We start from the raw sequence: 20024 nt of genomic DNA on the forward strand, positions 1-20024 counted from the left end.
AAAAATGTGCAAAAATTAGTCGGTATAGTATGACCTCAAAATTGTGCAAAAATTTTCCTATTTTGTCGAAAATATGCAAAAATATAATCGATATGCCTGACTTACTGTCATTGCCAACAGTTAGTCAGGCTCGTTTCTAGTGAGCATTGCGTTTTCTTCTTCTCCTGTTGTTGAGTAAAACACTACAATAACACTTATGCTTCTTGGAACAATTAGTAATCTAGTACAAAAATTCCTGAAGTATTTCTCTTTTCTTATTAGTAAAGTTAAGTCCCTTTTAGTCTCCATTTGAACAACAAAACACATGCATTTAACTAGAATAGTGTATTTAATGTGACCTTTACAGAAAGTGATGAAGTGTAAAGCAAACTGGCTGTTCAGGCTCACACATGTTTCTGCAGTAAGTGGGTTCAATGTTGTGCTATTACTGTTTTACATTCAGGGTAAGAGACAGTAAAGTCTCTGTCACAGTAATGCCAAAACTCTATTTTTGCTCCATAAAAGAAAATACAACCGAAATTCTTCGAAATTTGGAGAAAAACTGTTGAAAAGATATGCAGCTTTGATGTTTTCACAGCACAAAAAAAGAAAAAAAAATGGCTGAAGCTGCAACAAAAGCACTTTGCAGTTGAGCCCAGCTCAACATCAGCACATTTTTCTTCACAAAAAGTCTCTCAGGATATTGCAGTTGAAAGTAAACATCACAGGTAGCAGTTCTGGATTGGCTGTAGCACATTCAGAAAACAAAACMAAACTCCTATATGGCAGCACTCATCTCAAACAATAACACTCTTCATGTAGGAGTCCAAAGTTGAAAGGTGAAGCTCGAGTTTTAAACCAACACAATCTGAAAAACGTAGCTTCTCAGAGAGAAGGGATGGGTTTTAACTTTAAATCCTGTCCTGTGAAGCCTTTTCTGCTCTGACCTCGCTTTGTTTTTCCTCCTCAGGATCCAAAGGGTTCTGAGGCAGAGAGCAAAACCCCTGAAGCCTCAACTCTGAGAATCAGCATGTAAGTCATCTCTTCCTCTCATGTCTGCAATAGTAATATTTTATCATACTACTGAAAGTGAATCACGTTAGATCAAAGTCTTATCTACTTGTACAAACTGTTGTATTTACAACTCCTGCAGCTGTGAGATGCCAAACAGTTAATATATGCACCATAAAACATTCATTTTTATTTAGGCTGAGCTCAAATCTTCAGTCTTTTAATGAAATATTTGTTTTTGCAGACAGTCGAAGACGTCTCTGTCTTGTGCGGCGATGAGCCGGGACTCCCCGTGAAGCAAAGTGAAGAAAGATTCTGGTTTCAGTCCCGTCGGCTCCAGGTAGTTCTGCATGGAGGAGAGATGAGGTCAGAACGCTAGAACTTGGTATTAATATCTTGATATGAGATACTCGAGATAGATAATATCTCGAGATAATCTAGATCAAATCTAGATAAAATCTCGGGATATTTTCTAGATTTTTTTCTAAAGATAATCTAGAAAATATCAATGTAATCCAGGAAGAAAAAAAAATCCGGATTATTAATCTAGAAAATATCTCCAGGTGATCCAGAGAAAATCTAGATTATTAATCTAGAAAATCTCTAGATAATGAGATATCACATTTCAAGATAAAGATATATCTCTAAAGATAATCTCGATATATATCTCGAGATTATCTCATTAATGAGATATAATCTAGATATTATAGATAGAAATATATGGTTTCATACTAAAAACTGGCCAGTTATTAGAAGGTTCCCACATAGTGTTGAAAGACATTTTATTCTTAAGTCTTAAATAATATCTAAATGTTGTCTTTCTCAGTGTAGTATGAGGTAGAACTGGTTATATAATTTAAGTTTAGACTTCTTCACCTCTGAGCAAAGACCAATTTCTACCATCCTAACAAATGGTTGACATTTAATTTATTCTTAAATTGTGTTTACAGGCTGCTTGTATCTTAACTTAAGACATTACATGTAGTGACTCTTTTCTAACATCTTACCTCATAGGTGAGTTTGGCCTGAAGGTCCTGATGAATCTGAACAGCCTCTTCTGGATCCACATGCTGTCCCTTCATCACATCCCTGAAAACCCAAAAGGAAATGACACAAGTCCTGCTTAATGCTTATTAAAATGCTGAAACTGAACATTAAGATATTTTTGTATGCATGTGTATGAAAGACCTTAGACCTTAAACCACTGGCTACACATTGGTATAATTAGCAAGTGTTGGATTATGCTACTGCACTAAAATATGAGCCTGTAACGGAGGTTTCAGTGAATTTATCTGCTTCTGGCACATATTAAATAACTTCATATTAAACACATAAGTGTGTGCGTCTCTACCTGGGCAGGTACGCTCCATTTGGGATTGCTGCGAGGTCGAACGGCCCAAAGCGGCGTCCGATCTCCTGGAAGGACGGACAGTAGCCTGTCGCCGGCGAAGAAGAATCGATGGTTGGGACCCAAAACAGACCAGCTACTCCATAAAGACTGAAAAGATATAAATCGTTAAATGGCTACAATTCTGAGTTTTTAGTGCAGCAGAAAATTAAAGATTTTCACAGAAATGAGAAGTTTTGCTCTTTTTGTTTAATCTTTCTTCTCCATTTAAAAATGTTGGGCTGCAGACTCTGATATCACACCGAATACATTTCTGCTCACTTGCCCAACGATGACATGGCAGCACTTAGATCATCAGTGCTGTTTATAAAACCAAACTGATGGCAACATTTACTAACATTTACCCTGTTATCATCCCACGCTGTCCGGTTGCTCCAGTGTGCAGACAAACGTGACGTTGTGACCCGGGACGCAGTTTTCCTCCATCACGTTCTCACTGCCCATCTTGGCCAGCCAGTCCATCAAACCCAGGGGTCCGAACCTGTTAAAGCAGGCATCATATTTCACAGGAACACTGTGGAAGGTGTGGGGAACCATTTGGGACACATGCCAGCATTGAGGCTGGCAACAGATCCAGCATCCAGGTGATCGTGATGAGAGGCTGATGAGGACGGCGTCTTTCCTCGGAGGCTGTTTGTAGGAGAGGAAAGAGCTGAATGAAGTCAGGTTTGATTCAAAGGATTCTGTCTGTTCACTAAGTCAAAGCGAGAACATGAAAGACCTTCCAACCTGTTCCTCTGTATCGTTTGGGCACCATGAACTGAAGAAATGATGCTTTCTGGCATCAGAATGTTGACCCCCTCCATTTCGACCGGAACTGTAGCATGTAGCAGCCAGGTGACCCTCATGCCAGCAGGAGGGTCCGACGCTTCTGGATTCTGGACAAAGTGGGGCTCCAATACTGGGAGTTCACCGTCCAGGACCTGTGGGAAGAGCAGGGAGGACAGAAGAAACTTAGACTGACTTAAAGAAATGTATATATTATTTTAAACATCTTTCAACCTATATATTTTTATTTTTGTAAGTGTTAACAGCTAAATACTAGAGAGTCTGCTAAGAAAACTTTCAGAGGACAACGACCCTGCAGCTAAAAGCTCCTTTAACAAAGTTTTGCCTTTGTTAAAGGAGCTTTGGGGTTGAATACAAATGGATGCAAAATGGATGCCACACTTTTCAGATTTTTTGTGCTCATAAGTTATCAGATAAAGTCCAAGAAATAGACAATATACAAACAACTGGTGCAAATAAAGAATTCAGTGTTTTTGTTGTTATGCTGTGTGAAATCAGCCTTTAAGGCCAGATTATCCCTCAGTGAACGCAGCAAAGTTTCCAGAAGCAGCGATAAATTACAGCATGTTGGCTCAGAAAGATGAGCTTCACAGTTATTACAGCAGAGCGATAAGCAGACTTGGTTCTTCTTTCTCCAGTCCACTAATAAAACATTGTTATTTTTAAAAAAGTATCTGAATTATCTACAGTAAAATAAAGTGACTTGCAGGTTTTAACATCCAAGTGGTTTCCTACCTCTTTGCTTGTTGGCTCACTGCTGTGATTTTTATCCAGCACCAGAAATCTGAACAGCATAGAGCAGGATGGAAAGCCAGCGCCATGTTGGCCAGGGGTTTGTCCAGTGACCATGTTTGTCCAGACAGGACTTCGTCACCTCCTCCTGCATTCAAAAATAAAACACACCTGAGATACAGCCTGACATTTATTTGAACTCTAAAGAGACTTGAATGTTGGGCGTCGGTGAGCAGGAGGAGGGTCGTTACCTCCAGTCGGTAGTCCAGACGGAAACTCTTACCAAGAAAGACCAGCAAGCGCCAGGACCGTCTCTTAAAAGTGTTTCAGCTGTGGGATGGATCGGGCTGGCAGCAGTGCAGAGCTTGCTCAGGAATGGCAGCAGGCAGGTGTGAGTGCATCTGCACACTGTGAGGCGGAGACTCTTGGAGCAAGGCCTGGTCTCAAAGGAAAAACATCAGGGACAGACTGATATTCTGCAAAAGGAGTGGACTGCTGAGGACTGGGGTGAAGTCATTTTCTCTGATGAATCCCCTTTCCGATTGTCTGGGACATCTGGAAAACAGCTTGTTGGGAGAAGACGAGGTGAGCGCCACCACCAGTCTGGTCTCATGCCARATCCTGAAACCATTCATGTTGCTTCTCAGCCAAGGGAGTCGGCTCTCTCACAGTCTGGCCTAAAAACACAGCCATGAATAAAGAATGGGACCAGAATGTACTCTGAGCAGTTTGGTGATGACCAAAGCCTTTTCCAGCATGATGGAGCACCTGGCCATGAAGCAAAGGTGATAACTAACTGGCTCAGAGAACAAAACAGAGATTCTGGGTTCATGGCCTGGAAACTCCCCAGATCTTAATCCCATTGTGGTCAATCATCATGAGACGGGTGGACAAATAAAAACCTAGGAATTCTGACAAAATGCAAGCATTGATTGTGCCAGAATGGACGGCTATCAGTCAGGATTTGGTCCAGAAGTTGATTGACAGCATGCCAGGGAGAATCGCAGAGGTCCTGAAGAAGAGGGGTCAACACTGCTGCATTAACTCATTCTAACTGTTAAGAAAAGCTTTTGTTACTCATGATTGCAATTGTATTTCTGTATGTGATGAAAACATCTGACATGAAAACCAGAGGGCAGCAGATCATGTGAAAATATATTTGTGTCATTCTCAAAACTTTTGTTTTGTGCAAAAAGTTGTCATAGATGATGTCAAAAATATGCAAAAATGAGTCGTAGTATACTATGAGCACGCTATGATGTTAAAAGTGTGCTATATGACGTATAACGTATGTAATGTGAAAAAAATTACACTTATTGTACAATTATGCAGATGGAACATTAAGATATTAAAAATTAGATTGAAATCTGTACTTATGTGTCTGAAAGCTTTAGTGGTTTAACACTAAAGTCAGTTTTTCTTTCAGGCATCAGAAAACGGGTTTTCAAAATGGCGCTCCTTCACCTGTTAACTCTGCGCCTTCTCAACCCAAATCGTCCAATCAGCCTTCAGCAGAGGAACCGAGAGAAAGAAACTCAACTTTCACATCATTTATTTATCAATAATATCAACACAACACGGCTGCTTCACATTTTAGCAACACATTAGCACAAACAATGTTCACAACTTATGCCACAATCTGGGGCCAACATAAGAAATATTAAAGAACTTAGTACTTTTTAAGTATTTTTGACATTGGAGTATGTAAAAAATGAAGCTAAATTTATAGATTTGTCTCAATAATATTTGATTAAAAGTCTAAAATCAACCTCCTGCCACAACCCTGATTGGATTAAAATGGTTGGTTTCCTGACTTTTAGGGATAATTAGTTATTTAGGAAGCATGAAAGAGGAAAAAATTATAGAATTAGTAAAGAAATTAGAAAACAAAGGAAAAAGAACGATCTGGTTCTGCGGCGGCCATCTTAAATCCTCCCCCCTGTTTTTTCTTTTTTGCAACTATACTTAAAAATTCAACCAATTCCAGTAAACTAAGACATTTCACTAAATTTAACATTCATTTCAGTGCTTCACATTAAAAGTTTAGGTCTAACTTTCAACCACAGATTGTCAATTTGGGGATTTTTAGTTAAACTCAGTTTTATAGCTCTAAAGATTTTCTTAAAACATGATTTAGCAGTAATTAAAAGGGACGAGCCTTTATGGGGCATTTTATGCCTCCACCAGATGAAAACATTATCCATCCGTCTCCTCTGGTGTTAAACCTCTAATAAAAACACTTTAAATGTAAACGGTCTGTGCGCTCACTCCTCAGCTGGCCCAGTCGTCCAGGATGGGCAGGAACGGTAAGTCGGTGCTGCCCAGGTAGGTTCTGCCTCGGTGCTGGAAGACGTCGCTGATAGCCCACGTTAGGCGTCCCTCAGGGTCGTGGAGCGACCCTACGATTTGCCCGTCCGATCCCAGCTCCAGGACCAGAGCGTAGCGCGGCAGCAGGAGGCTGTAGCAGCTCAGAGGAACCAGCTGCACCAACATGAACCAGGTTTAACCAACAGACTTTAAAATATCACTGGAAAATACTGAAATTTAACTCCAGATTGCTCCCAACTGTATAGATTATACTGAATGTACAAACTACAGTTTTAATCTGTGGTTTTTTCCAGTTTAAATTGTTCAGAATATCAAGAATAAAATAGCATGTCGTTATTTACTAAAAAAAATGAAATCTAATTTTAATAGAAAACCTCCAACCTTGGCCAGGAAGCGTTTCACCGCCGGGTACGGAGCGATCATGTCCAGGAAGGGCGGCAGAAGCTTCTGGAAGCGCGTCGTCGTCATGCCAACCAGGAATGTTCCGCGGTCGCTAAGGCGGATGTTGTCAGGGTAACCGATCATGTTGTCCAGAACGATCTCCTTACTTCCCGCCTTTGGGCCTTTCAGCCAATACCTGAGAAGGAATTTTATTACTAAGAATAAGATCTAGAGCCACATATCACTCTCACCAGTGGGGGGCACACTTCCGCTAAGCCGCCAATAGCATTTTTGCTAACATTGAAAACTTTTAGCGAACTTAGCGTCCTCTAAACTATTTTCTCCAGATAAATTCTAAAGTTTACTTGGCTGTTTTGTAAACTTTCAGTTGAATAAAGTTCAACATCTGTGTCAACGGCAGAGTTAGCAAAACAAAACAACCATAAAACTTCAGTCAGAATCACAACCGAAAACCCAGGTGTGTAATAGCAAAAATTACAAGGTTTTGATACAAGATCAACAAAGTTTAATTTAGCATGTTAGCATTAGCTTTTGCTAAATACTATGTTGTTTTAGCAGCACATTAGTGGAACTATCTTTAGTTAGCGGTGCCTACCACTGGTTTTCCATATGAAACACCTCGTGTACCTCAGTATGCGTCCGATGCTGGTCTCTGCCAGCAGCAGGAAGTTCTCGTCAGGCGACAACGCGATTCCATTGGGCATGTAGAGCGAGTCCAGCAGCACCGTGACCTTTTTATTCACAGGGTTGTAGGAGAGAAGGCGGCCGAGGCTGTTCAACTCGACCACCTGAAGCATCAAAGAAAACAGCAGCTTCATCTCATCTGCCAACCATCAACTAAACCTGAAAAAAGCAACAATGTAGCAAATCTACAACCAAACAATTGGTTGAGAGTATAAACCTAGCTTAATCCATCACTGGTATATTTAAACAAAATATAAAAACGATTTAAAGAAACAATATTTTTGGCCTGGTGGGAGGCAATTTAAGCCTGGTGGCCCGCCAGGCTGATGATACTCTGGGAGAAACCCTGCAAACTCAAACTCTGTGTTTGTGGAAACAATCTTGGTCAGTGAAGCTGATTTAGGTTCTCTATGATTTTTTTGGTCCTGAAGATATAAAACCGTATTTTCTAGACTCAAATTTACAGACGATTCAACACTTTTTCAAACGCTCCTAACCAGAAATGGATAGAAAATACTTACATTTACTTGAGTTACATTTTGGAAACAATGTACTTTTACTGTGAAGTATTTCTACTCTCGAGTAAAATTCTGGATTGATCATTTGATCAGTGACATTTTTACCAAACGCTTTTACTCTTACTTGAGTACAATTTGTGGATTGGTGGCTCTCTTCCTAACTTATGAAGAAAATATCAAATTAATGGATGTTTCCAGCTAAAGCCTGAGAGTGGTTTATGTTTGTGAAACACAGCTTCATCAATTCTCAACAATCAGTTATTTATGCATAAATATCCCTCTTGTAAATCCAGGAACTTAAATTTAAAACAGTGAAAACACTAAAACAAGGTTTCCTGAAAAACCACTCGCCTCCAGTCTGACGTGTCTGCGGCCCCAGCGGCTGGACGAGTCGGTGAAATAAACGATTCCCGTTTTGGAGGAGACCTCCAGGCCGTTCAGGAAGGCGAAGGGAACGCCATCAGCACCTGGTGACAGAGCGACGTTCTCCTCATTCGTCTGCGTTTATAAAAATCAGCTGAAGCCGTCGGACCGTACCGTCGGAGCTGGCCACCAGCAGAGTCTTGCCTCCAGTTTCAGGGTCGACGCTGTAAAGACCGAAGTAAGAGTCGGCAACGACCAGCTGACCGTGGCGGTCCAGGCGAACGCCGTGAGGACGGCCGCAGACCGGCTCGTAGTCAGTGCTGCTGCCTGGAAACATCCAACACACATCCTGGTAGTTTAAACTACCTTACTGAGCTGCTATAGCAACAGGATGTAAACATGTTTGAGAAAAAGCAGGATAATAAGATGATAGAGATTATGTTTTGCTTACTTTCTTGGTACCAGCAGTGGTACTAACACCCTTCAGCTTTTACCTCTAATACATCGACATGAATCACAGAAGCTGATGGAAAACATTAAATTGACTAATTAGAATAAAACTCCTTGAAAGTATTTTTGTTTTTCAGGCACATTGTGTCATTTTAGAAAACAATCAAGTAACTATGGTAACTTTGGTTGCAAAAAAACACTCCATCATATATGACTTAAAAGAAATTTGACTTTGTAATTTAATGCCTTGAAATTGGGCCTCTGTCGCTTTAAGAAGCTCTTTCTGAAACTCCGCCTTCAGGAAGTCATCACAACATGGCTCCTCTATTAACCCTTTAACAACATTTTTACCAGCGTTGCACTAAGTAGCTCCTAGATCCAACCAGGTGTTTGCTAATTGCTGCTGGCTAGTCTGAAGGGGCCGAGTGGGGGAGGAGCTGTGTCTTGAAGGCGGGGCTATGTCCAGTCAGGCGTTTTGCACAGCTGAATGGTTGCCATGGAGATTAAATGATTTCTTAAACAAAGTATCCGAACCGCATTCTGGCAGATCCTGTCCCATGTGTGTGATGAGAACCAGGCTGTCATCTGGGCCGATTCTCCACAGCTTCCCGTCCACCGTCCCCGTATAAACGTTACCTGAAATAAAACACGGACAAGAAATTAAAACTTTTACAACTTTCACTTCAGTTTATCAAAGCAAAAACTCAGCGCTGCTCCTAAAATCAGTTTAAAGGTAAAGTGATCTGGAAGTAGTGACATCTAGTGGTGAAAACAAATTACTGCAACCAAATTAATAATCCTAATTGCTTATAATAAAGAAAATAGTTAAAAACAGGGAGTCAATGTGTCTTATATGTGAAGGATGTAGCTTTAAAGAAGGAACAGAGTCACCATGAGCATCAGCAGCAAAGGATTCTGGTCCGTGTAGTTTTCCAGTGAACAGCCTGCGGCCCCTCTGCAGCCGGGTGTTAACAGCCAGTGGCCCTTCGAGGGCCGGAGGAGGCCCTTTCAGACTGAACACACACAGTTAGCAACGCTAATCAAATAAATTCAACACTAAATTACAACGCTGAACCTTACATGTGCGGTTTGGGATCTATGGGAGACGGCAGCAGGTAAACGCCGACCGCTACGGCCAGCAACGCTGCTAGCAAAGATCGTCTCCGCAGCCTGAAGAAGAAAGGGAGGAAACTGGTAAATAAATCAGTTTTTCCATGTTTATCAGGGACGCTCCTAACGTTGCTCGGCACATTAGCTTTAATTTTTTCCCCTATGAAAAATTATGTGATAAATATCAATACATAAAACATCTGACAGAACGTGCAGTTTATAGAAAATATATCCAAAGCCGCACAGCATTCTGGGAGATGTAGGCAGAGGAAAGCATTTAACAGCTCAATGGCTCCTGGCTAGCTAAGCTAAGTTGGTGGAGTTGAATCGCTCACTCTGGTTACCTAGCAACTCATTCATTCTTTGGTTACCTAGCAACAAGCTGTTGAGTAACTTGTGCAGCAGCAGTTTAAGGTTTTGCCTCACGACTGCTTAAAAATAAAAAATGACGTGTCGTGAAAACGATATCCACTGAAACGTTTATATCTAGAATAAAGCTGTGAAAATAAACTCTACTGCAATAACTGGGGGAAAAGAAATCTTGTGCCACACTTACTGAAGTGACCTTTGACCTTAAACATGGGGAGGAGGAATCAGGCTGCAGGTCAGTTACACAAGAACCAGAACCAGAAGAAAACTGGAGATGATTGGTTTGAATTAAAATCAAACATTTTTAACCAACTTTACAGGCTAAATGCTAATATTTTATTAGCTAAAAATGGAGATTAAACAAAAAGCAAACAGGACAGTTTGGTCCAGAGTGAACTATCTAAAAATTTGGATTTTTATTATTATAAACACTTTTAAAAAAAAAATACATTTATGATTTTTGTTTGGTTTTGTACTTATATTTTAATTATAAATACCTTTAATTTATTCTTCTGTAATGTAGCAGTTTGTAAGTGACTTCCTGGTAAAATAAAATCCTACACTCAAAGTCTCTATAAAAAAATAATAAGTAATTCAGTGTAACTTTTTTAACTGGGTAAAACTTTAAAAAAAAAGAAGCTATTTTTGATCTGGACAAATTTAGATTTGTTAGTTCAATAACTGATACTCTGACAAGTCAAACTGCATAAGATTAATATTAATTTAATTGTTCTGTAAGTAAAAAATAAAAAAGGCTGAAAAGAAAAATCTATGTATTTTTAAAAAATGTTTTCTGTCCTTTTATGTCTGGACCCAAATCTGGTGAGGTTTAAAAACTTGTTTCTCTTAAGAGGCACAAGATTTATACTAACTGTGTTGGAAAATTAACATTGTAGACTAAATTATTATTTTACAAAATCTACACAAAAATATCTTTATCTAAAATTAATTAAAATACTAAAAATAATGGAATTTTTAAATCTAAGGTGTATTTACGAAAACATGAAAATGGAGCTAAGATTTATTTTTGTTACTCACTTTTGGAAATTAAATCCGGATTAACGCAAATCGTTTAAATCTGAAGATTAGTTTTCAGCTGTTTGGCTGTAAATTTAAATACTACACTTATAAATAAAATTGTCTTTTATTTAACTCACTTATTTCATGACTCGCCCTACAAGTTTAAAAACTCCCGGAAACTTTGAACGCAACAGTTTAAACAGGTGGGAGACTTGATGAGCGCTGCGTGTTTTTAAAAATTCCCCACAAAGTAAAAAGTTTTAGTTTTGGTCTGATTTTTGTAAAGTAAAATCTAAAAACTTACATTTCTGGGCGTGAAGTCGGTCTTTTTTCTTCCTGCTGTTCCAACCTAGAGACGCTACATGGTTATGTAGACGAAGCAGAAAATCAAGCTAACCGGAAAGAAGACGCGCTTGTTCCGGCCTGGAGCGTCAAAATAAAAGCACTACGAGGCGCATTGTAATATAAATTTCTTACTCACTGTTTGGCTTTTTTAACAGTACATTTGTGGGCGGGGAGGGGGGGAGGGTCTTTAAAAATGTTTCAAATGAAAGCTGCATTTTTAAACTACTTAAAAAGTATAGTTGACACTTAAATTTCTTCTGTTTTGTTTTTTGCAATGTTTGAGATTCTCAAACTTATAAAAATAACAAAATGCAGCTTTAAAATGATGATTTCATTTGATAAAATAAAAGCAGTTATTTTTCAATTCAACTAAGAAAGGGGGTTAAATTTGTACACAGGACTGGGTTGTTCTGGAGAAAATAATCAATTTTAAAACTATTTTAAACCGTTGGAAAGCACAGAGTTAAACAAGTTTCATAAAATGATATTTCAGTTTTTGAAATACAATTAAAAAAACTGGAATTTAAGCCAGTTCTGACTAGTTGAGATTCGCTTTCCGATTAAAATGTAAAAATCCAACATGGCTGCCACTTATGTTAAATCCAATAAAAGCTGCATTTTAACCACTAAACTGATTTAATAAAAAAAATAGCAAACGCAATCAAATTAGTTTTTTTTTATGGGAATTTCACACTACTATGCGTAAATATTTTCACTTTATTTATAGTTTCAGGGTAAAACATTTTAAAGCCTTTTAGGTGTCAAAACTGAATAACGGGATTATTTTTTAAAGAAAAAAAGTCAAACTAACCTCATAAATGGTGGGACTTTGTTTTGGCAGCCATGTTGGTTTGAGTTTTGTCAGCTTCACGTGTGTGAGGGTCCAGAGTTTGGCAGTGAGGAAGAGGAGGAGGAGGAGTTTGTGTTTTTGTCTGGCTTGTTATCGGAGTCGGGGTCAAATGGAGGTCAGGAGGAGGAGCTGCTGCTGCAAACAGGCGTCCAGCCAACAGCCTGACAGCATCAACAGGCAAAAACTACAACCGGCTAAAACGAGGACAAAAGCAAACTGCTGGGTTTTATGAAACACAATACGACATTTACAACAACAAAAACTTCAAATATTTAAATTCAGAATAAAGACAAACACCGAAATAATCTTTATAAAACAGAAGAGTTTTCTTTTTAGGCAATTTATGGAGCTAAATTGAGGCCATAATGTTTACTCAATAATTTCCTTTGAAACTGAAGAAAAAGGAACAGAAAAGAAAAGATTTGAAAATGAAAATATTATTTTAAAACAGAAAAACAAGATTTGAAACAGGAAAAAACATTGAATCTGAAAAGTTTTGAACTTTAATATTTTTTGTTTGCAATAAATTTTTCAGATTCAAATTATTTTTTGTTTTAAAAACAAGTCTTGATCACATTTTATGGCCCCAATTTAGCTCCATAGAATGAACTTTTACTATATTTGCTAAAAAATAAATAAAATGGGAAGGGGGGGGGGGTAATTTTCCATGCCATGAAACATATTGTTAATTAACAACATGTCAATTAAAATAATTATTTTTGACAACAATGCTGTAAAAAACAGCCAATAAGATAAAACTGCTTTTGTTTCAGATTGGCTCCACAACAATCTAAAACAAGTTATTGTTGACAACAATAATGTCCCTTAACTTTTCAGCAACAATAACTTCCCTTAAACATTCATCATTGACCTAATCCAAAAATAGTTTGAATAACCGTAATTGCCTAATATTTTATATTAAAGAAAATCATCCAAATCCTAAATCAGAGAAGCGTCTTCTAAAGTAACAAAGTTCAACTTTAGGCAGGTTTTTGTTCATTTCAACATGGATTTTTATTGCAACATTAATTCTGTAAATTGATCTGAATATTAATCACAGAGTGATGAGAAAGCATGTAGAAACGTAAAGCAGTGAACCCAACATGGATCCCTGAGGAACCACGAAAGTGAGAAAAGCAAAAAAATACAAATCTACTGCATATTACAGTTATTTTCAAGCAGCAGAGATTTCCAACAATAAAATCTGGGACAGACTAATATTTATTTTCACCCAATAAAGTCAGGTATAAATTACTAAAAGGTGAAAAAGCACCAGTTTTTATGCTTTTTCAATAACTTGTTAACCTTTAAAGTGTTTAATTATCAATCATTTTCACAATACTGGATAAAATAAAGCTTGTGTGATCAAAAGAAATTTAAATAAAATGTATTTAATCAGAAAATAAAATATCAAAATGCATATTAACCCTTCAAACACCAAAATGAGTCTTATTGCGTGCCCATACTTTAATACTTTAATGCTGGAGCGCCATCTTCTGGCCTCTGTCATAAAATGCTGGTGTGTTTACAATCCTGACAAGCTTCCTTAAATGGTTAACAACATTTAACAAATATAATCTGTCACCAGAGATAATAAAAACACCACAAATCCTTTGTGAATAATTTATAATTTCCTATGTTGCATACGTTTCCTCTTCTACTGCTTCAGCCGGACAGATCCGGTAGTTGGTCGACTTCTTTTGGATCTTTTCTGTACATTAGCATATATGCAGTCCCTCTAAAAATACACAAACAATAAACTGATTTCAGAGGAACAACAAAACTGGATTTCCTTTTTTTAGCACTCAAAAAATAATAAGAAGAAAGTCTGGCAAACATCTCTATTGATTAAATATTGAATAAAGTTCTTAAGTAATAAAATATTCCAATATAGCAAAAAGAACCCTTATGTTTTCTGATTTAGGAACTGGAAGGAATACAAAACTGGTTCTTTAGCATAAAAGCTAAGCTAACTAGCTTTTTCCATAAACAATAGCTGAGACAACAAAACATGTCAGACCTTCAACTGTTTTAGATGACAGAAATAAAAATGTCTGAAAATGAATCAATTTATTATTCGTGTTTAAGAACATGTGCATCGCTGGTGTTAGCACTGCAGTAGAGCTAGCTGTAGCATAAAGTTAGAAAACTGCCATTTTAAAACTTAAATAAGACGTAGCATCAACAGTAATGCCATTATTTATACTTTACCTAGATTCCCATTGTTATTATTAGACAAGTTAGCATTAGCCTTATAACAAAGCTAGCTAATTTTGGAAGTTATAAAAGTACTTTAGAAATTCCTAGCATCAAAAGTAACAAGGTTGTTTTATGAATAAGTTTTGTGATCTGGCTACAACTAAGGCAAATAACTGCAATAAAATAGAATAAAAATAAACACTGAATCTACACGTCAATTTATTGATTCTGTTTAAACCAACCTTCATGCTAGCTGTACAAGCTAGCAGTAGCACTGTAGAACAAGTAGCTACTTCAAGATGCTGGGAAATAAATTGTTTTAATAGCTTTGGAAGAATAATATCAAAAAGAATTATAATTTACAAACATTTAGAATGTTTATTATGTATCTACCATTAAAGAAGAGAACAGTAAAATAGAACCTGAATCCACATCATGGTTCTGTTTAAGCTAGCAGTTAGGCTAGCACTCAGTTGTTTAGATTTCTTTGAATCATTAATTAAGCAACTTTATCAATTAACAGTAATGAGAATAATATCTAATATTTTATAAAATGCGTTCTTAAATAGAGAACATAACAAAACTTTATGAGACAGTTACCTGTAGGAACTTCCATCAGTTTTCTGCACATCTTCCCAAGATGACTGCAAGTTACCAAGAAAATAAGATATTGATTTAATCACAGGTTTGCACCGAAATCTGAAATAATTTTTAAAAGAAGATCTACAACTTGAGCATGCAAAGAGAATATTATAAACCTATATATTTATGTTAAATGTTATGAATTGTTTATGCTCTATAATTTTAGCTTAAGGTAAAACACACATTTTGGTTTTATATGATTCAATCATAAAAATAATTGTATTCATGTCTGTTTTTATAAAAGCTTCATTGAAATGAGACAGATTTAAACGTACATGAGAAACACGGCTGTCATCTGCATAAAACCAGCGGTGGTTCACTCTGTGGCGGACATAAGCAGTGTAATGTCCAAACATTGCACCGCCAGAATGCACGACCACAGCATATAAAATATACCTGCAGTCATTCTGCAAGGAAAACAAAAACTTTTTAATTTAAAAAAAAAACTATAATATCCAGATACTCAGCAGAAAAGTCAGGTACCTGGGTGAAGCCTGAAGAGAACGTTTCCCTCTGAAGCTCAGAGAAGTTGATTTTTTCTGGGAAAGTGACTCTGCAGTTGAGTTTGTGGGTGAATCCATGTATATTTCTGAAGCGTTTCAATTGTATGCACAAGATTTGAGGCAGAGAGCAAAGCTTGACACCCTGAAAAGCAGATTTAGAGGGACCACTTTAGTTTATCTGAAACAGAATTAGACATCAAGACAGCGAGTTTTACCTAAAAACTAAACAGACCTGAAAACTGTCAGACCTGAAATATCAAGAAATCACTTAAAACTAACACAACCAAAATACCTAAAAGTAACCAATTCATGTTTTTATAAATCAAAACAAAGGTAACTGCTAGTTTTAATAATTAAAACACCAAATACGCACAGAAAACCATGTTAGCTCTGGCTAACAGAAGCTAATATCCGCTAATGTCTCTGCCCCAAAGGGTTCAGCCAATCAGCAGCAAGGAAAATAAACCACGCTCCCTGATTGGCTGCTTTCTAAAAGGCAGCCAATAGCGTTTCAAATGGCGCTTCCCAGTTTCCTGGGTCACGTCGAGGTCTAAATGGCCATCCCGGCGCGCATTCGTTCTCTTCTCAGTGCGTCAGAGCTCGCTATGAAGCCATGCGGCGATCGCTAGCAAAACTACTACTAACCCTGCACACGCCACGAACTCTAACTAACTCACTTATAGTCTAAAAAACCCATCGAAACACTCTGAGTAAAATCCACAGCATCGCTGCGCCCTAGTCTCTTGCCGTATCCAAATCCCCCTCCCGCCCCCCCTCTCCGCGTGTCTCCGTTCTACCTAGCAACAGACCGTCAAAACATTTTCACTGTTTTCGTTATATAATATAAATAACATTACGTGAATAAGCACATTTTTCACAAGTACTTTCAAATAACCCACAGAATTTCCTGCTAGCATAAAAGCCATCAGAAAAGTAGCTTTTATGCTAAGTAACTACAGTGAACTTATGCTTTCACGCAAACCTTTTTTTTGCTTTCACGCAAACTTGATGAACCACATAGAAGTTAGCTTAGCTTTTATAATTATTTTTTGAATGTTTTTTCATGTAGTCCTTCAAATCATCAGAACATTAACTTCTAATTTTTGTATTTTCTCTCCATGCTTCATCTTCTTTGACTCGTTAGTTCTTCGTTTGTTTGTTTTGAAACCCATCCTGACCTGTTTGGTTGGCGTCTTGGCTTCACATTGTGCACAAAAGCAGCAGTCAATCCCCCGCAGCTCCTGCTGCTCGAAGAAGGAGATCATGCAGTCCTTCTGAAAAAGAGTTCAAGCAGGAGTCGAATAAACTGACAATGGATTTATTGATTAATCGATGTTTTGGTTTTTCGAGAGTTCATTCTTTTGAAAATCTGGATTTTTTTCCCACTAATGCTCTTCTTGTGTTTTAGCTCAGAGTGACGTCAGCAAACCGTGGGTGGCCATCTTGTTTTACTTCTATTTATTTGGATTCTGAATTCAACTCTAGCAAAAAAATATTTTAAATAATAATAAAGTCATGAAATTAGACAAAGGCAGTAGTATATGAAAACTCAGAAACTTGCTATAAAAAAACTTTAAAATTTTTAGATTAATCTCAGAAATTTGCTATAAAAATTGGGAAGTTTGTGAGCCCAAAGTAAAACATTTGCTAGAAAAATATCAAATTTTGAGATTAGTCTCAAATTCTCTAGAAAAAAAACTATATTTTTGAGTATCAAAAGTTGAAAGTTTGCTACAATTATTTTTAAAAGTTTGATATTAAACTGGGAAAATTTTGAGAAAAGGCTCTAAAATGTTTGTTTTGAAAGTCAGATTTTCATCTTTTGACTTTTTATAGCCATTTGTTCCAAATTTTTGACCTTTAAAATAAATTTCCAAGCTTGCAACATCAATCTCAAAATGTTTGAGTTTTATCTAGTATGCTTTAAAAATATATATGTATTATTGTTGTCACTTTAGCTTATACATACCAATTAGCATTAGCTTAGCAATAAAGCTAGCTGCTGCCGTTAGCTAACTTGCAATGAAGCTAGGTAGTTATACGACAAATTTAGAACTTCCTTAAACTTAAGGTTGTTTATAAAGAGTGTAACGTTTTATATGTGGATATGTTGAATTAAATTTTATTTTTAGTATCGCCAATCTTTAAAGAGCAACAACAGAAAACACACCAGAGAGTTTCGGTCTTCCTTTATGTGTAGCGGCAGGCTGAGCAGGTGACTGTTCCGCGTTTGAACGTTGTTACACTGCAAACATTGCACCTGTGTTTCCACTGAAATCTTATACAAACTCTGGATTTCAAGAGCCTGGAAGAAGAAAAGAAATTAAATCCTGTCTAGATTAAGTATTAAATGGTAAATCTGAGAATGAATCCCGACCAGAGTTCGCTCATCCATTTGCAGCTGAATGAAATCCAGAATGGATAAGAAAACTTCGTCTGCGTCGTGCTGCGTACTCACTGCAAAAACAGGAGCGTTAAAAGGTGATCAGAGTGAGACCTCTGCGGTGCAAAGATGGGTGTCTTACGCCGGATGCGGTTTCGGTCCAAGCAGTGGAGGAAGTCCTGATGAGGAGCGGGATGAGGAAGATCTTCCTGCATCATCTTCAGGACTCGCTTTAACTGGAAGGGAACATTATCTTCCGCTCTCCCACCGGCGGGTTTCCACCTTAAAGTAAAATCATACAAACACGTTCCGTTTAAAGCTAATAAGCTAACATTAGCTTATCAGCTCACAATTTTACTGTTAATTTACTCACTTTTCTAATATGTCTGCTAGTTCCCAGGTGGCGTTGAGGGTCTGCAGCAAAGTGTTGACACAGCAGGACAGACGGTGGTTACTGAGGCCTCTCATCTCTGACGGAGGAAAACACAAACTTACCATATTACAGTTTTTCTTCTCGATTTAATTTGTTCTTTTTGACAGTTAAAAGTCAAACTGGTGTTTTTAAAGATTTATTTTGTTTTTCTGGATGACCAAAATTAAGAAAATAACGTGTTGATTAAATTAGGAAGAAGGAAAGAAGAGAGGATGGAAGGAAATGAAAGAAAGATGCAAGGAAAGAAGGAAGGAAAGAATAAGACACGAAGTAGGAAGAAAGACGAAAGGAAATAAAAGAAGAACGGCAAGAGGAAGGAAAAATTAAAGAGAAAAAAATAAGGAATGGAGAAAATAAACGAGGAAATAAAGAAAGTAAACAAAAGGACGCTAAGAATGAAGGAAGGAAAGGAGGGATGAAGGAAGGATGCAATGAAAGACTGAACATTTAATTCATAGAAGAACGACTGAAATGTTTTTCCTCCCGTTTTGTTTTTTCATTCAAATTTGTAAAAAAAAAAAAAAAAAAAATGAAATCCCAGTCCAGATTCTCCAAACTGGATCAGAACCAGCAGGTCACCTCTGAAGAAAACCAGTGGCCTAGTCAAAGTCTCAGCTTAAATCTACTTGGACATGTTGTGGATAGTTGTGCTGCCCTCTAATATGCCTGAATAAAAACAATTCTGAAAATTCGAGCAGGTCAAAAAACCTCCACAGTTCAGATTATTTGATGTTTTTTCAAAGGTCTAAACAGCGAATTTATTCATAAGTAAAAACATATTTCGGTTATTTAAAGTGACATTAAACGAGTTTTTACAATAAAAAACAAGCCACATTTAATCAAATTAAGCTTTAAAATAGTTTTTCCTCCGTTTTTAAACCTTCGCATTTCTGCCAGGTCGCAGAACTTACCGAACTCCCTGAGACCCAGAAAACAGCTGAGTCTCACAAACTGCTCGGTTATCCACACAGGGTTCGGAACGGACATCGGTTCGGTTCGGTTGGAGGTTCCGAACCAGAAAACCATCAGCTGGGTTCTGTGGATCAGCTGGGTTCCGTGTCCGGTCCGTCAACATCAGCTGCGATACTTTCGTTCTTCTTCGCTTCCCTGAAAACGAAACTTAAACCTGCGCCGATCAGGCAAAACATTATGACCACCGGTCACGCTGCTGGATGTTCTGGTGATGAACCAGCCCACATCCACGCGTGATGTGGAAAACTGGATGTTCTACCTGATGTGCAGCAGGTAGAGCTCCGCCACCAGCCGGAACCCGGCGGCCCGGACGTTCTGCGGGTTGTGCAGCCAAAAAAACTGAGTTTATTTCCCTCTGAGGGGAAATGGAAGATAACCGGAACCAGATGAGCCGAGTTGATGTTTAAGGAGGAAAACTTATGAAAGAGCTTTTTATCAGGGACATTGTAGAAAATAGGAGTAAATATTCGTTAAAAAAAATCTGAAATTGATCTGAGATTTTTTTTTTAGAAAAACACCTGGAAATTTCTGGGT

General features: G+C 37.7%; 3 protein-coding genes across 4 annotated transcripts; all 3 read right to left on the reverse strand.

Moving 5' to 3' along the window:
- Positions 1 to 305: 305 nt before the first annotated feature.
- LOC103459295 (N-acyl-phosphatidylethanolamine-hydrolyzing phospholipase D) lies at positions 306 to 4245 on the reverse strand (the record flags this gene model as incomplete). Its single annotated transcript, XM_017302687.1, is given in 13 exon segments — positions 306 to 1336; positions 1998 to 2079; positions 2342 to 2428; positions 2430 to 2488; positions 2743 to 2779; positions 2781 to 2879; positions 2933 to 2998; positions 3000 to 3028; positions 3111 to 3183; positions 3185 to 3321; positions 3923 to 3997; positions 3999 to 4067; positions 4171 to 4245. Coding segments are annotated over 13 exon segments (1014 nt in total), but the record flags the coding sequence as incomplete, so codon positions are not given.
- Positions 4246 to 5454: 1209 nt separating this feature from the next.
- Positions 5455 to 12672, reverse strand: LOC103459097 (adipocyte plasma membrane-associated protein). 2 transcript variants are annotated; one of them, XM_008400342.2, is made up of 9 exons: positions 12320 to 12672; positions 9745 to 9834; positions 9556 to 9677; positions 9199 to 9300; positions 8389 to 8541; positions 8203 to 8318; positions 7277 to 7437; positions 6629 to 6824; positions 5455 to 6400 (listed from the first exon to the last, which is right to left on the reverse strand). In XM_008400342.2, the coding sequence occupies exons 1-9, from the start codon at positions 12322 to 12324 to the stop codon at positions 6191 to 6193; spliced, it is 1155 nt and encodes a 384-aa protein (XP_008398564.1). In that variant the 5' UTR covers positions 12325 to 12672; the 3' UTR covers positions 5455 to 6190. The 2 variants fall into 2 exon arrangements, with proteins under 2 accessions (XP_008398564.1, XP_017158162.1); XM_017302673.1 differs by lacking the exon at positions 12320 to 12672 and adding an exon at positions 11468 to 11588.
- A 692-nt stretch (positions 12673 to 13364) lies between these two features.
- usp18 (ubiquitin specific peptidase 18) lies at positions 13365 to 19731 on the reverse strand. The gene is made up of 10 exons (XM_008400343.2): positions 19430 to 19731; positions 18459 to 18555; positions 18228 to 18367; positions 18080 to 18159; positions 17873 to 18007; positions 16881 to 16976; positions 15683 to 15844; positions 15475 to 15606; positions 15158 to 15201; positions 13365 to 14096 (listed from the first exon to the last, which is right to left on the reverse strand). Exons 1-10 carry the CDS (start codon positions 19542 to 19544, stop codon positions 14024 to 14026), a joined length of 1074 nt encoding a protein of 357 aa, XP_008398565.1. The 5' UTR covers positions 19545 to 19731; the 3' UTR covers positions 13365 to 14023.
- Between the last annotated feature and the right edge of the window lie 293 nt (positions 19732 to 20024).

Source organism: Poecilia reticulata, linkage group LG23 (assembly GCF_000633615.1).
Source record: "Poecilia reticulata strain Guanapo linkage group LG23, Guppy_female_1.0+MT, whole genome shotgun sequence".
Classification (NCBI taxonomy): Eukaryota; Metazoa; Chordata; class Actinopteri; order Cyprinodontiformes; family Poeciliidae; genus Poecilia; species Poecilia reticulata.

Bases quoted from the DNA above. Each gene is read 5' to 3' on its own strand.
- LOC103459097 (XM_008400342.2), bottom strand. The intron at 9,301-9,555 runs GTGACTCTGTTC...GTTTTATTTCAG, and splicing joins CTTTGCTGCTGATGCTCATG to GTAACGTTTATACGGGGACG. The intron at 8,319-8,388 runs GTACGGTCCGAC...CTCTGTCACCAG, and splicing joins GCTGGTGGCCAGCTCCGACG to GTGCTGATGGCGTTCCCTTC.
- usp18 (XM_008400343.2), bottom strand. From the start codon at position 19,544: ATGGTTTTCTGGTTCGGAACCTCCAACCGAACCGAACCGATGTCCGTT. The intron at 15,845-16,880 runs GTCAGGATGGGT...TCTGCTTTTCAG, and splicing joins CCAAGACGCCAACCAAACAG to GGTGTCAAGCTTTGCTCTCT. The intron at 14,097-15,157 runs GTAACTGTCTCA...GTGTATTTTTAG, and splicing joins ACTGATGGAAGTTCCTACAG to AGGGACTGCATATATGCTAA.